General features: G+C 35.5%; 2 protein-coding genes across 2 annotated transcripts in view; one reads left to right on the top strand and one right to left on the bottom strand.

The window, feature by feature from the left end:
• Positions 1 to 16612, bottom strand: part of LOC101407136 (olfactory receptor 5AP2) — a 508331-nt gene that overhangs the window by 419202 nt on the left and 72517 nt on the right. The gene's annotated exons all lie outside the window — the stretch shown is intronic.
• On the top strand, positions 1499 to 2473 carry LOC101391348 (olfactory receptor 8U1). The gene has a single exon (XM_004437735.2). The coding sequence runs from the start codon at positions 1520 to 1522 to the stop codon at positions 2471 to 2473; it is 954 nt and encodes a 317-aa protein (XP_004437792.2). The 5' UTR covers positions 1499 to 1519.

The following is a 16612-nucleotide window of genomic DNA, read 5'->3' as shown; positions in this document are numbered from 1 at the left end:
GTTATTTCTTGCCACATAGTGTTTCTCAATAAACATATTTAGTGAAATAAACAGAAAATAACTAAATGTGTTTTTGATAAATAAACAATAGTTGTAAGTACAAAAGAGCTATTAGTAAATTCTGAAGAAAATTGGAGGAAACACAGACTCTTATTTTATTTGTGTATTTATTCTCAGTGTAATTTCAAGACTGTATAAAGCAATTTGTATGAGTTTATCCAAGAAATCTTTGTTTTCATTTTTCAGGTATGAGGATAGAAAAAGAGAAAGAGAGAGAGAAAAGGAAAAGGAGTAGGACAGAGATATGACATTTGACATTAATAGTAAGAACCTAGTTCTATAACTTTTACACTTTCCTAAAATAAATTTAATTGGGATATTCAATAATACAATTATGAAAAGCAATGAAAATGAATAAGAAAAAAATAAATAGAAAGATATACAACTTAAAGTAGGAAAAAAATTAATACACAAAATGTAATTCAAATCTATGCTTACTTAATAAAAGGTAAAAATGTTGGAAGAGACTTATAAATTGACTTTAAATGAGACATAAATTTCCAAATCTCTTGGAAAGAAACTATCAATTTTATTATAAATGGCAATATATTATAAAATTATATGGGGATTCATTCTCTTTGATCATGTAAGTTCATGTTTTAGAGATAAAAATGTTTGTGCAATATTATAGCAAGCAAAATCTGGAAACAATTTGTTTCTAACAGCAGAATAACTAAGATATGCTGTACTGAGGTGTGGACTCCTGAGTCAGAAACACGTGGATTTGAAACCCAGCTAACTGCACTCAGACCAGCCATCAGATTTTGTTTTGGATGTTTCTGTTTCAATCTCCTACTCTTCATCTCTAAAGTGGGCAAATAATGTGGTTTTTACATAAATGTTTAGTGAGATTAAATGAGGTAAATAAACACCTGACTGCACCTTCCATACATACCTGTTTTCAGTATTTGCATTATTAACATAACTGTGAAGATTATTTTGCAAACTATAGTGAACATTAAGTGATAAATTACTAAAGTAAAAGAGAAAATACATAACTATATTTCCACCAGCACTGGGACAATCTAGAGTTGTGTCTGCACAGGTACAATGACAGATCTGTCAAAGTGGTGCCACTGCAGAAGATCTATTTTCTTTTAAGTTATTAATGTTATCATCTTTTCAATGAAAACAACTCCTCAAACATTTTAACAAGTCAGGTGGTAGTTTTAAGTAGCTTAATGCACAAGACTTTTGAACCGAAACTAGGGCAATGTGGACTGTTCCTAGCTCCCATCTTTGTATGTTCAATGGATTTGAGAGAAGAGAAATATGCCTTTTCTACATATAGCTCTTTTCTGCTCTCTCTCCTGTTTCCAGAACCTCAGTATTCCAATGACCGCTATATTAGCAACAAAACGTCTTTCCAAGATGTTAGAATGTAAAAACATCACTTATAGGAATGGCAACTTGAACTTAACTCTTTTCTTAATTCCTCATGCAGATGCCGTAAAGAGATATGGCTCAGATAAACTGCACCCCCATAAAAGAATTCATTCTGGTGGGCCTCACAGATCAAATGGAATTGAAGACGCCCTTCTTTGTGATATTCCTATCCATCTACCTCGTCACAGTAGTAGGCAATCTAGGTTTGATCCTAGTCATTAGAACAAATGCAAGACTCAACACACCAATGTACTTCTTTCTAAGCAACTTGGCTTTCATCGATTTCTGTTACTCTTCTGTCATTACACCCAAAATGCTTTGGAATTTCTTGTACAAACAAAATGTAATCTCCTTCAATGCATGTGCTGCTCAATTAGGCTGTTTCCTCACCTTCATGGTATCTGAGTGCTTGCTACTGGCTTCCATGGCCTATGACCAATACGTGACCATTTGTAACCCTCTTCTTTATATGGTCATGATGTCCCCAGGAATCTGCATTCAGCTTGTAGCTGTCCCCTATTGCTATAGCTTCCTGATGGCACTGTTTCATACTGCTCTCACCTTTTGCCTCTCCTATTGCCATTCTAACATCATCAGTCATTTCTATTGTGATGACATGCCTCTCCTGAGGCTAACTTGCTCAGACACTCACTTCAAACAGCTATCCATTTTGGCCTGCGCTGGTATCACATTCATTTCCTCTGTTCTGATTATCTTTGTCTCCTACATGTTTATTATTTCCACCATCCTGAGGATGCGGTCAGCTGAAGGAAGATGCAAAGCCTTCTCCACATGTAGCTCCCACATGCTGGCAGTAACCATATTCTATGGGACTCTAATCTTTATGTACTTACAGCCAAGCTCAAAACATTCTCTTGACACAGATAAGATGGCCTCCGTCTTCTATACAGTTATCATTCCCATGTTGAACCCCTTGATCTACAGCCTCATGAATGTGAAAGAAGCCCTGAAAAATGTCATCAGCAGTAAGAATCAGGCTTTTGTGCTCAGGAAATTTAAAAAATGATTCGAATAATAAAAGAGGACTTTCCTTCATGATCTCTTTTTGTTTGTCTGTTAAGTAAAACCAGCAGAGTGCCTTACTTTGGTTGATTATTAATAAAGATTTGTTCACTGTAAAATGAAATCATTCTCTGAGCTCTTTGTAAGCAAATCTGACTTAGGATTATAATTTATATGTAGAAAATACCATAAGAAGTCACACTGTGTTATTTCTCAAATGAGAAAATATATTTTAAAAATCCATTTTTTCATTTGATGGCTACATAACTAGGAACTGGCCAAGAAGGGACAAAAGTAAAGGTACCATGAAGGCCCAGTTTAGCATTATAAGAGTGCTTTAATAATATATTCCAAATTAAATGCCAAGAGACAACTGTAAACCAGTGATTTCAACTGGGTGTGATTTTCCCTCCAGGAGGCATTTGGCAATGTCTGGAAATATTATTGACTTTCACCATGAGAAGGTGGCATAAAAGAATACTATTTCTGTCTAGAGGGTTGAGGCCAGAGATGTTGCTACATAACCTACAATGCACAGGAAAGTCCCTCACACAAAAAATTATCAGTCTAAAATGGTAATAGTGCCACAGCTGAGAAAGCCTGCCCTAAACAATTGTTTCCTAAAGAGTTGTTATATAGATTTCATTCATGTCAAGCTGGTGAATAGTGTTGCTCAAATCTTCTGTAGCCTTGCTAGTTTTCTCTTTATTTGTTCTATCAATTATTAAGTGCTATTAAATCCCAGTTGAATTATGTTTTCACCTTTCTTATCTGTCAGCTTTTATTTCATAACTTTGAGGTGCCTTTGTCAGCTGTACATGAATTTACAATTGCTAAATTTACTGATGTTTTTTCCTATTATAATTATTAAGTAGCCCTCTTTGTTGCTGGTAACATTTCTTATCTTAAAGTTTATTTTTTTTCTGACTTTAATAGAACGATTCCAGATCTATATAACAATTGTTTAGAAAACAAACTTTTCTTTAATAATGTTTCTAGAGAAAATATGAAATTGTTAAAATTGTTATGTGAGTCTGATTTAAAATTTGATTTTGTATGTTATTGAAATGAGATTAATTCTAATGACATGCTTGGGGATCCAGGGTTTCCATTGTCAAAATTTATCATAATTTCTCATAATTTATTCCACAATATGAGGAAGTTTTTAAATAACTATATTCACACATTTACTTTATTTGTAGAGGCTCAAGCCCCTCTAGGGCGGTTGTTCTCACAGATCACTCTTTAGTGATAGCTTAGGAAAGAAAGCAAGATAAATGTGTCCCCATAGTACTTTCTCATTGGAGATGCCACGAAACAATCTTTCAAGTTCTTCTGGGCTTTCAAATGAAGATGAATGGAGAAAAGAAAAGAGAAATTCCCAAACTCACTCTGCACAAGTAAAAAACACAATGTTGAGGAACATTTTCCAGTGGAGGATTGGAGAGAGCACTGTATATATATTAAGCTAAATGTGAGTTCATTCTTATATCATCTACTCTAATCCGGTACCACAAGATTCATTGTAGACTTAAAATTTCATGCTAATCTGTAATGTGTCTCTCCAACAGTGAGAAACCTGGATCCTTCCACTTAAGAATCATTTGATTGTTTGTTCAGCTCTAACATACAGGTACGACAATTTCAGAATTGTTAAATGGAACCCCCATGAGAAACAAATTTACAAACTAGGATACAGAGTTTATGTACAGTTCCTTTTGTCTATAGTTTTACAGTTTCTAATCAAAACACCATTGTCCAAAGTTACTTAGGTCAGTTAATCCTTCAGTGTGGTTATATCATACATTTATAATACAGTTAGATACATTTATCATAGTACACATTTCTTCCTGGCATTTGCAACAATCTGGTCAATTTTTCATTAGTTTACATATAAAATTTACTCTTCATGATGTACATTTCTATGCATTTATGACAAATGAATAGAGTCAAATAACTACCACCTCAGTAACATGCAGAAAAGTTACTTCACACTTAGAGTTTCCCTACGTGTCTCCTAGTCAAATACTCTCCCCTCCCCCAAACTTTGATCAACTTTGCAGAACTCTTTTCCTGACAGATTAAGAAATGGGAAGATAAAACATTCAGTGGGAAGAGCCCTTAATAACATACACAAAACTAATGTTGAAAAAACATTGTAAAAAAACAATCTTAACAAATTATGGTTAATAACTTATTTTCATTGCCATTTGAATTCAATCTAATTTATATGAATGAATTTATGTAGAAGATTTCTTCTTAGTTATTGTTCAAACATCAATACCAGTTACCAAGTCCTGGCATTTTATAACAAAACTTAAACAAGAATAGGGCATTTTACCATGTGTATTAAGTATGTGTGCAAGCTTAAAATTAAGTACTGCATGTTTATAAAATAATTATTTAATATTTCAAACATAGTTCAACACTGACACAATGTGATCATATCAGGCTGTGATCACTAAGGAATTGTTGCATTTTCCTCTTCAGTGAACCAGATGTGTTAATGCATCATTTACAAACAACGTTAGATACTGACACTCCCCCTCATTATACTGAAACCTAGAGTTATAGTTGGAAATCTATTGAATAGGAAACTATGTGGCAAACATTTTATTCAAAGCCAGTATATGAAACAGCCAAGTCCACCTCTGTTGTCCCACAAACCATATTCACAATACTTTGCTTATCCATCACCAAATTCAGATCCAGAGGATGTAAACTTCTCTTTGTTTTGGATGCCAGAATTTGTACCAAATCCCTTACTGACCCTCTCATTTATGTATTTTAAGGTTCACTATGTATAAGCTCAGCTGTGTTTTTCACCTCATATCTATTTGAAACCTCTAGAAGATATATCTGGGGTATCTGGTGCATCCTCAGTTGAATGCTGACCTCCCTAAATTGCTGAGAATACAAAGAAAAGGCACTATATTGGAATAAAGGAAATCATTCTATAATTTATTTCCTCTCCCCCGCCAACAAAGACCTTTGTAGTTTAGAGGATTATTTGATTTCCACAGAGATTCTGCCTTTGTCATCTCGAGCTGCCATAACAAAATCCATAAAATAGGTGGCTTAATCAAGAGAAATTTATTTTTTAACAATTCTGGAAGCTGCAAAGTCCAAGATCAATGTTCTGGAAATTTGGCTTCTGGGGAGAGTTCTCTTCTTGGCTTGTAGGCAGTCACTATCTCACTACGTGTTCACATGGCCTCTTCTTTTTTAGTATGTTTGTGACGAGAAAGGGAGAGAGATTGATCTCTGGTGTCTCTTCTCATAAGGGCACTAATTCCATCAGGAAGGCCCCACCCTTATGATTTCATCTAACCATAATTACCTCCCAAAGGCTCCATCTCCAAATACCATCACGTTGGGGGTTAAGATTTTTTTTTTTTCTTTTTTTTTTTATTAACTGCTTTATTTTTATTTTTTTATTTTTTTTTTTTTATTTTTTTATTTTTTATTTTTTTTTTATTGCAGTAACATTGGTTTATAACATTGCAAAAATTTCAGGTGTACATCATTGTACTTCTATTTCTGCATGGACTACATCATGTTCACCACCAAAATACTAATTACAACCCATCACCACACACATGTACCGAATTATCCCTTTCACCCTCCACCCTCCCCCCTTCCCCTTAACATATGAATTTTGGCGGTAGAAAGTGGGGTGGCAGGGATACAATTTAGTCCATAGCAGATGCACTGCTCCTTAATAATTATTAAAACTGTGTTTTCCTGCACATCCTTGCTATGGCCACATATTGGCTAAGTAAACAATCTAGAAGAATGCTCTTTAGACCAGGTCAACAAGGAAATTATGTAATAACAGTTAGAGACCACCTGGAAGAGGAAACAAATACTTCATGTGCATTTCAAAGAGTAAGACAAAGAGAGAGCATTATGTCTTAAAATGTTCAGGAATAGGTTCTTGGGAGAGTTAGATATTCAGTTCTTTGAAAGACATGTTGTAAGAAAGTTCACAAAGCAATTCTTATCTTTCTTTCAAAGATAAATAAAACTGCCATCACTGAACAACAACAACACTATAGATAATTAAACACAATAAGTAAATAATAGCATTTCACAAATTTGGGAACTTTTGGGGAATAATGTCATACTAAAGAAAGAGCTATAGATGTGTGGTTCCACAAAACCAGAGAGTAGTTAATTGATAGTTAATTGATCTCCAGCCTGCCTTGGGATCCCAATGGGGTGTGGACTGTAATTTTTCTGATGGTCTTACTTGCATCATACTTCTAAGAAAGATCCCTTGGGACAGAGTCACTGACAAAATCTTGCAGTTGGTTGCTGCCCAAACCCTCTTGGAGAAGAAATAGGAACACCGTCTACCCAGGTAGTTTCATAGACTGTATTTAAAACTTGAGATCCAAATGAGTATTTTAAAAATGTGGTAGAATAGAATGCAATCAATTCTGGAATAAAACATTTTAGGTGGCATTTTCTGAAATAAAGGTAAAGAGTGTTTCCTCTAGTTTTATTTCACTTATGCGCATATGTGCTATTATATAAAATATATTCCTTATTAGTTTGAAATAAAAAAATAGAGATAGACTCTATTATAGACACCAAAATAGACTCTATAAGGCCATTTGGAAATGTCAGACACTTAATTGACTGGATTGTAATCTATGTCAAAACTCCCCCTCCCATTTTTTTGAAAGCTAGTCATTTTACCTGGGATGAGAGGTGAGCACATTAAAATCAAGTCATCAGTATGTCCCTTAATATATCTGATATAAATAAAGAAGATTAATTATGAGGAAGAGAAATAAATATCAAAATACTACTCCAAAATTTGATCTTTGATTCCCCATGACCAAGCATCTAGGTGGGTACATTAGGAAATGAATGAAAAAGGCCTGGCTTCCACCCATGGAATCTGCAATCTATCCAGAGAAGAAATATGGAAACAGATGGTTGCCATAAAAGTGATATGATATGTAATGAGTTGTGTGTAAAATATTTCTGGAACACAGAGATGAAAACTGGTGGGTATCACAGGATGTAAATTAGAAATCAGGGAGGTCTTTACAGGAGAGGTGGGATTTTGATAGGCTTTGAGGGATAAGTAGGAGTTGTCTCTCCAACTCTTCAATCATCATTCACCCAGTAGAGACAAGCGTAGTGAGAAGCACTTTAAAAAGTAGCAAAGCATTGGGCCTGGCCCGGTGGTGCAGTGGTTAAGTACTTGCGCTCCGCTTCGGGGGCCGGGGGTTTGCAGGTTCGGATCCCAGGCTCACACAGACGCACTGCTTGTCAAGCCATGCTGTGACGGTGTCCAATACAAAGTAGAAGAAGATGGGCATGGATGTTAGCCCAGGGCCCGTCTTCCTCTACAAAAAAGAGGAGGATTGGCGTCAGATGTTAGCTCAGGGCTGATCTTCCTCACCAAAAAGAAAAAAACAAAAAAGTAGCAAAGCATTTAAGGGCATATTGTAATTGAGGACTGCAAAACAATTATTCTAATTAATATAATTATTATTAGACTACTATGTGTTGGTTGTGGCAGAAGGGAAGAGATATAAGTAGAATTTGAATATAAAATATCATGGATTAGATGGTAAAAGATCATACATAATATGCTTTCAAATATATTTGCTTATATATGCATACTCTACCTTCAAGACAAGATGAAATGGCATACTGAAGTTCTTATAGCTGCTAAATAGTGAAGCCTCAGCTGGTATTTTGGTGAATTTCCAATTAAATAGTTGCTTAATTATTTCAAAATGAAATTGATTTATTTGTAGGACTACTAACATGGCTTTTAAAAGCTTTGATGACCTATCCATCTCATGTAATAATTATTGGCAGCAATGATCAATATCATCAAAAAGGTTGTCCTGTTCACATAGAATGTGGTGGAAACATGCATACATACACACTTAAAATTTTTTTTGCATTTTTCTGTCCATGCTTTATGAAGAACATCTACCTTCTGATATATTCTTTCATCTGTTTCCTGACATAACAAATTATATATTTCTCTTTTGTTAATTTATTCTTTGCTGAGACTTTACATGAGGAACTAAAATTTTAAGACACTCTTTTCTATCTTTAATTTAAAAGACATATCACGCATAAAGCTTTAAGTATAGCTATCTGCCTCCAGCAGTTAAGGATTTTCTGTGTTTTTCTTGTATGGTAACCTCCATATTAAAGTCCTGGAGGTATCTCACTCTGACCCGCAAGCACTGTCTACCCTGCTGCCAGGGAATTTTGAAAGTGATGGCACTGACTTCTATGTTCATCAAGCTTTTAATGTATCAGGAGAGCACTTTTTTTTTTTTTTTAACATATTTTCTATTTTCAAATGCATTTATGTGTGCTATTTGCTGGGGTTAAATAATTTTCTTTTAATACTCAAAATCCTTTTAGATATAAAATAGCACCATTTATAGATTAGGAAATTGAAGAACAAATTAGATTTTTGACATGCCAGAGTTTATGTTACTTGAGAGTAACACAGCCAAATTAAAATTGATCCCAGTTGTGATCAGGTTTCTTTCCACTATATCCTGCTTGGCTTAAATCTCAAAATGCTGTCCTTCAACAGTTATCTGTAATCAGAAAAGCAGTTGTTTATCACAGAGAGTCTAAATGTGTTAGAAACTCCAGTGCTTTGTCTTTCTCAAAGATATAACAGACCGAGTGAACCCAAATGGAACTTTTACATTTACTCTTTAAGAAGGAGATTGCCTGTGTTTTATATTTCAGCATAAAAGCGAAGAAAGTCTGCATAATTTGACTAAGGGACACAATTACTAACGCATGGCATTGCCATGATTCAAATTCTAGTCTCACATTTTTTTTTTTGGTGCTATGCCATACTGCCTTTTAATATGAAAGGTCATTATAATCATCATGAAATAAAGGTTTTTAATGTAGCATTAGGATAGAATAAGCCTTGGGATTGCAGGAGAGAAGAGAGGGTGACTGCTATCTGTATAATAGGGTCTCCAATTCTCCTCATTGCTGCCAACCTTCTTTGCTAAAGCTACCCTTTAGTAGCTAAAAAATTAAATCAGCGTGCTTTGTGCCCCTTGTACAAATTCATCTAAAATTCTCTCCTCCTGAGTGCCATGTTCCTGGAGACTGGGAACTCTCAGTCCCCTGACCAACTGTCCAGTGGTATTTATCACTGTCTGTGAATCAGTGTAAAGTCATATGTAGCTTAACGATGGGGATACAGTCAGAGAAAGGTGTCATCAGGCGATTTTAAGTTTATGCAAACATCATAGAGTGTACTTACACAAACCTAGATGGTGTAGCCTACTACACACCTAAGCCATTTGGTAATAATATTATGGGACCAGCATTGTGTATGTCATCTGTTGTTTAGTGAAATATGGTTGTTCAATGCATGACCATATATCCATTCCTTCAGGCCACATCTTCTCCATATGAAGTGGAAGATCAAATGTTAGATCCACTGGGACAACTTGCTTTCACCACTGTTCTTCAGGGACACCACTTAGTGGGACTGTAATGTGGCACAAGTCCATTTCTGACTATTTCCTACACAATGTGGCAGCCCTTCTTTGCATTAGGCTCAGATCTTATTTGGAACTTCCTCAGCTGAAACCTCTAATCCATGGAACCTCGGCATGGATTGATAGAAAGTAGTCTGTGCAGCAGGTATAAGTGATATAAAAATCTGAACCACTTGTTCATATAATTTGTTAATGCTGTTTCAACCCTATTTAACCAGGTTGTAAATAAATCACTTCCATTTAAAGTAGATTGCTATGTGCCAGCCCAAAATCACGAGTTGGTGGATCCTACAATACCCAACACAAGATAGATAGCTGATGCTAAGTTTTCACTTGGTGTCTTTCATCCAGCACTTAGTTTCTACTAGGACACAGAAGAATACAGAAAAGAATTTTATTTGTTCATCAGAAGGTCTGACTTTGCTCCAAGGTCTGTGTGGTGATGTGAATTTGGGCTTTCTAGAGACTCAAATATCGTTCTATGCCAATACAGGTATTTCTAACATCATTGAGTAACTTGCAGAATCTACACTTTCTCTGGAACTGAATCAAATCAGGTAGAATGTTGAATACCCAATAAATGGCTCAGAGCTATAATCCCAAGCATGGTATATGCTGCCTGGTAAGCCCAATATTTTTAAAATTTGTTGTACATATTTCTGAGGTGTAGTAAATTTGTGGCACAACAATATGTCCTTTACTTCGGAGCGGATGTGAAAAGAGTTGCACTTGTTATTTCACTTAAAGCAAATGCACAGAAGGAAGCACAGGACTGTGAATCTTTGTAGTGTTTTTCCTCCCGCCTTTTGACTCCTATGTGTTACTAGGGCATCCAGGGATCTTGACAGTCACAGTTCACCAGACACAGTTAGCAAGATTCCAACAATATGGTGAACTTGCATAATGTTTTGCACAATATCAAGGCGATTAAATCTCCTATGGAGAAAAAAAATTATTTTCTCTTCACAGAAGTATAATTGACAAATAAACACTGTATACATATAGGGTGTGTGACTTGATGTTTTGATATACACACACATTGTGAAATAATCACCACAATCAAGCTAATGAATATATCCATCACCTCACATAACTAACATTGTCTTTCTTTCTTTCTTTCTTTCTTCCTTTCTTCCTTTCTTCCTTTCTTCCTTCCTTTCTTCCTTTCTTCCTTTCTTTCTTTCATTCTCTGTGGTAAGAACACTTTAAGACCTACCTTCTTAGCAAATTTCAAGTATACAACACAGAGCTGTTAACTATGGTAACATTGCTGCACATTATATCTCCAGAACTTATTCATCTCGCATAATTGAAACTTTGTATCCCTTGACCAGCATTTCCCTATTTTCTTCTCCCCCTTCAGCCTCTGGAAGCCATTCTGTTCTCTGCTGCTGTGTCTGACTATTCTCGATTCCACAGATAAGTGAGATGGCACAGTATTTGTCTTTCTGTATCTGGCTTATTTCACTTAGCGTAATGTCTTCCAGGTTCATGGATAAATTTTGAAATTGAAGGGTTCACATATCCCTGAGGAAGTCTGCTATAAAGCAATTTATTTATTTTTCTCTTTTTTTTGTCAAAGAAACTAAGGGTAAGGAAAGTATTTAATACAGAGAACAAAACATTAGATGTCAAATTTGGGAAATAATTATTCTAAGATTTTTACTTAGGTTACATTTTTAATCATTGGTAGATTAAAAAAAAAAAAAAACCTTCTGTTCATAAGAAAATGGCAAGTTGGTCCATTTAACTCAGTATAATGATTATAAAGCAGCTGACCATCTTGATCCGTATTACCACATGCATCGTCCTGAAGTTGAATAATTATAGTGAGCTTGCATGGTGGGAATTATCCCCATTTTAAAAATAACTGAATCTTAAAGAGGACAAGTGACTTGCCCAAGAACATATAGCATGTATGTGGCAAAGTTAGGATTTAGGGGCAAATGCTTCTAAATTCAAATTAATGTGCTTTATTTAACACTCTCAGGCATTCACTAATGATTCAATGTGTTGTATTTTTTGTTTGTTTGGGTTTATGTAAGTGCCTTGAGGCAGATTCAGGAAGTTCATGGTCGTGGTAGATTACTACTACATAATCCACATGAATCCCTTTGTTAATATTCACACTTATACTGTTATCCCCTTATGGACTCTGGCCCTGTGATTTGCTTCAAATAATAGAATGCTCAAAAGTGATATTATATTGTACAGCTTCTCAGCCTAGACCATTTTCCTCCAACAGAATGCTTTTTCTCCACGGGAATGCTAAATGTTGGAACCCAACCACCATCTTGTTGGAAGCCCAAGGTAGACACATGGAAATGTCACAAGGATAAAAGAAAGGACTTCGGCTGACAGCCTCGCCAAGTGTCAGTCATGTGACTGAGGTCACTTGGATCACACAGCTGTCCTACCGCCCCAGCTGCCACCACGTGGAGAGGGATTGTCCAGTCAGCCCAGAGAAACGTGAGAGATAATAAATCATCATTGCTTTAGGCTGCTAAGGTTTGGGGTGGTTTTTTACACAGCAATAGGTAATTTAAACAATAGTGATCACATAATCAATTGCACATTTTTAAAATTAAATTATCTCTAAGAAGAAATCCTGAAAATATATTTTATAATTTTGACAGAAGGAAAAGGTTTAAAATGTCTTTCTAAAACAATTGATGACTGTATTCTCAGAGGCCCAGAGCTGTGTACATGCTGATAGATGTCTTTCAAGCTTTCTGGAATTTCTTTCAAGTCTCTGAGGAAAATCACATTAGTACAATCATTATAGATTAGTGACCAAAAAAATGCAAAAAATAGTACAGAGACTTCTCCACAATTTATGTTTAAGATTTTTTGTTATTGTTTTAACTGTTAGAATGGTGTTATAAAAAATCAGAAGACAGCGTGTGTAAGATAAAATATCCACATTCTGTAAGACTTGATTGCTTGCTATTTTTTCCTAAAAATAAGCAACTGTTTGTGATTTTTTTAGCTGTATATCTTTCTGTTTATCTTTCTTTACATACTTGTGTGTAATGGAGTTGAACAGTTTTGTTAGAGAGTTTGAAGAGGAGTGTTAATTTCTCTGTTATTTGAATGCCTTTAAACGCTTTCCAACAGACTTCAGGAAACAAAATGAAGTTCATTCTAAATCATGTTGCTCTTTGACCAGAGATTTCAAACAACAATTTTCTGAGATGGAACTAAATGTACCTCCAGGTTGATGAGAAATTCGTGATTTAATTTTTATCTGCTTATAGCTCCACAGACTACTGATTGTCAGATGTAGGGTTGGACCTTTGGTGTAACGTGTCAATTCTTGGTAACCTTGAAAAGTCTAATGGCAAGCTAATTCACTTTCATCTGATGCATACTGTGACTTCTTACTGAAACTCAAAATTTAAAAACGTCCGTACTAAAGTATGAAAAGTGAATAAAAGACAGTCAAACATATTGCAAGTTGTTTTCCATGTGTTAAAATAAACTTTGCTATCGGTTATTAATTCTTTATTATATCAGGGTTCAGCATAGTGATCTGAAGTTCAAGTGTTTGTCCCTTGTCTGTTAGGCAAATTGGGTCCCAAAAGATTAACCATAGTATAATTGTTCATGCTTGTGAGACATCATTACATTGTTTTGTTCAGAAATTGCTTAAAATGATGTAATGCAAGGAAAATGTTTTAGAGGGAAGGAGAATGATATAAATTATACTCACCATTCTTAAGTAAATGTTATATATTGTTGGCATTCACAGTTTGCCTCAAGATCTAGTGGACTCTTTTTGGTTATGTTGTGGATTACAAAAGGCAGCATGTAGTAAGAAAAAAAATCAAGGTAATTGAGGTAGTAAAAAAGGGTTTGGGGTAACACAATCTTTGTATTCATTTGTTCTGTTATTCAACTATTATACTGGGAGTGTCTACTAATTGCTGAGTCCTACCAGGTATTAGGGAAAATATAGAACTATCTTTGCTTACCAAGAATTTGAAATTCAGAGTAGGTTAACAAGTAAATTGACAGGTGAATGAATTGTTGGATGTAATACTTGAGAGGTATTGAAACACCTCTAGAAGGAAGTGAAATTTCACCTGAGATCTGAAGGATTTAATAGGAAGATAGTAGCAAATGAGATAAATGAAGATAAAGGGGAGGATATTCTGGCACAAAGACATACAAAATTCTGTGGTCACATCTGAGAAACATAGTAATCAACATGGCTGGAGCATGGACATTACACGAAGAACGTCATAAGAGGACACACTTATCTGCAAAGAAGGATTCTTTATCAAAGGTTAAGTTAGCCACGTTAAGATGTTTGGACTCGATCCTAAAGTCAAGGGAAATAACAAGCTAAGATTTGAAAGTTAGAAATATACGCTCGAAGTGCTATATGCACGGAAAAGTTGGTAAGACTGGTGGCTAAGATCAATGTTAGAAGACAGTAACCCAGAAAGTTGTGATAAAGCTATAATAAACAGGTCAAAGAATATAGAAGGTAAGAAGTAGACAGTTTTGAAAAAAATAGGTTAAATAATTAGTAGTGTTTAATAATAAATTCTCTATTAGTGGAAGTTAGAGGTATATATGACAAAGGTTTTCTCAGTTTCTTACCTGGGTAACTGGTTGGAAGACAGCATCGTTCACTGAGTTAGAAAATATATGCCCTAAGGCATATGAGTGGTATAGTATGGTTTTTTAATTCTCTTTTGAACATGTTAAATTTAGGTACATTAGTAATATCAAAATGAAGTTGTCTGGCAATCTATTAAATAAATATACCTGGAGTACTGAGAAGAAATATGGCCTAGAAATTTAGAATTTTGCATCACTACCATGTAAAGGACAATTGTTCCCATAACATTAGGTAAGAGTGTGAAAAGTGACATGAGTTGCCTTAGGAAAGAACTGTAAAGTAATAGTTTACCTAAAGCATAAACAAAGGAAGCAGAGCCACCAAGGAAAATAAAAGTGGATAGAAAGATTGGAAAACCCAGAAATTCTAGTGACTTGGAAGTAATAAAGAAAACCAATGGTTTTCATGATGAAAGCTGATGTCAATGGTGTCTAATGCTATAGAGATGTTATAAAAGAAATCTTCAGTGTCTTTGGGACTAAGAAGCAAGTTGGCGAAGTTGAAATGCATAATTGCATTGCATTTATGTTGAGAACAAATTTCAGAATACAATACTTTGAGACATATATGGGAAGGATGAGGTGAATGACTTTTCCAGGGTGTTTGGTACTGCAGGGATGAAGAGAAGAACAGAGGTTAACAGGTAAAGGTAAAGGAAGAGAAGTCAGACGTCACTGGTGAGGCTTTTTGCATGTGTTTTATTTTTAGATTGATGGGAAAGGTTGAATAAATTAGTCAAGGAAGAAGATATGGGAGACAAGAGTTTGGGAACCAAAATGTAAGTTTAGATATTAGAAAGAGAATGCCCCACTCCCATCTCACCCTCCAAAAAGTAGAAAGGATAGATGTGGAATGAGGTAGTTTTGTGCAACTGGTGACGAGAAGTTGAGAAAGGTCCATTTTGGTACTTGAAGTCTCCCTCTGATGTTGGAATTGTTAGCAACTACTGAGAGTAAGGTGTGTGGTATGGGGAGCATGAAAGCATCCAAAGGGTTGAAATAGCTGCACACAGACTGGGAAACAAAACACTGACTTGGGAAAAAGTAGATCCAGTAAGCGACTACTGGGTTTTGAATGTGATAAGTTTGTAATGACTCACTTTTACCTAGATGGCATTCTTGGTTGTTCAGGAATAATTGCAAAGAGAAGAATATTTCAGAATATCCAGATTTTAGTATATCTGAAAGGAAACAGGGCAAGAAAGTTTTGGATGTTGGAAAGCGAGGTTGTCATAATAAATCACGGAGTCTAAGCTGTATAGGGTAAGAATGGAATAAAGGAGGTGACATAGATAAAGGATGATTAGTGGAGTGAGAGGAATAGTGACTTGAATAGGTTAAAGAAAAGTCACAGTGTCATAACAGGTGAAAAGGAAAGAGCAGAGAGTTGTGGTCATAAGATAATGTTTTAATTTTGGATACTTAGCATTCAATCAATTTCTAGATAAAACAATTTTCAAAATGGAGCCACGGGCACGGACGCTCAAGTGGCATGGTGGTGGGGTCACTAATATCCAGATCAAGAGTCTGAGAAGCCATATTATGAAATAGGTGGTGTGCAGGGGCACTAATGACAACTCTGTGGAAGAGGAACAGAATGATCTCAGTACCAGCATCTTCAGTGAATCAGAGGGAGGGACCTGGCTATTCGTGTGACAACAGTGAATGTGAGTATAAGCCTGAAAGTATTGTTACAGCCCAATGTGGGGCCTTCTGCTCTCTGCAAGACATGCCGATAGTCAAGAGACAAGGTGGTAGGAGCAAAAGGACTTTTTTATTACAGCTTGATAGCAAGAGAGAAGATGGCCAACTCATGTCCAAAAGAACCAACTTAAGGGGGCACAAAATCTTACAGCAGTTATATAGGCCATTGGGTTATACGGAGAGGGTTAGGAATGTTGACCTTCTGGTGTTACAGACTAGGAGTGCCACAGCAGATCTTTCAGTTTTCACTGATGATGGCTATCAGCATAGACACTCTGTTTTGGGGT

Source organism: Ceratotherium simum, chromosome 34, assembly GCF_057802395.1.
Source record: "Ceratotherium simum simum isolate JZ-2026a chromosome 34, ASM5780239v1, whole genome shotgun sequence".
Lineage (NCBI taxonomy): Eukaryota > Metazoa > Chordata > Mammalia > Perissodactyla > Rhinocerotidae > Ceratotherium > Ceratotherium simum.
Note: the sequence above shows the minus strand (reverse complement) of the source record. Positions and strands in the feature narration are given on the sequence as shown.

Coding starts and splice junctions, on each gene's coding strand:
- LOC101391348 (XM_004437735.2), top strand. CDS start 1,520: ATGGCTCAGATAAACTGCACCCCCATAAAAGAATTCATTCTGGTGGGC.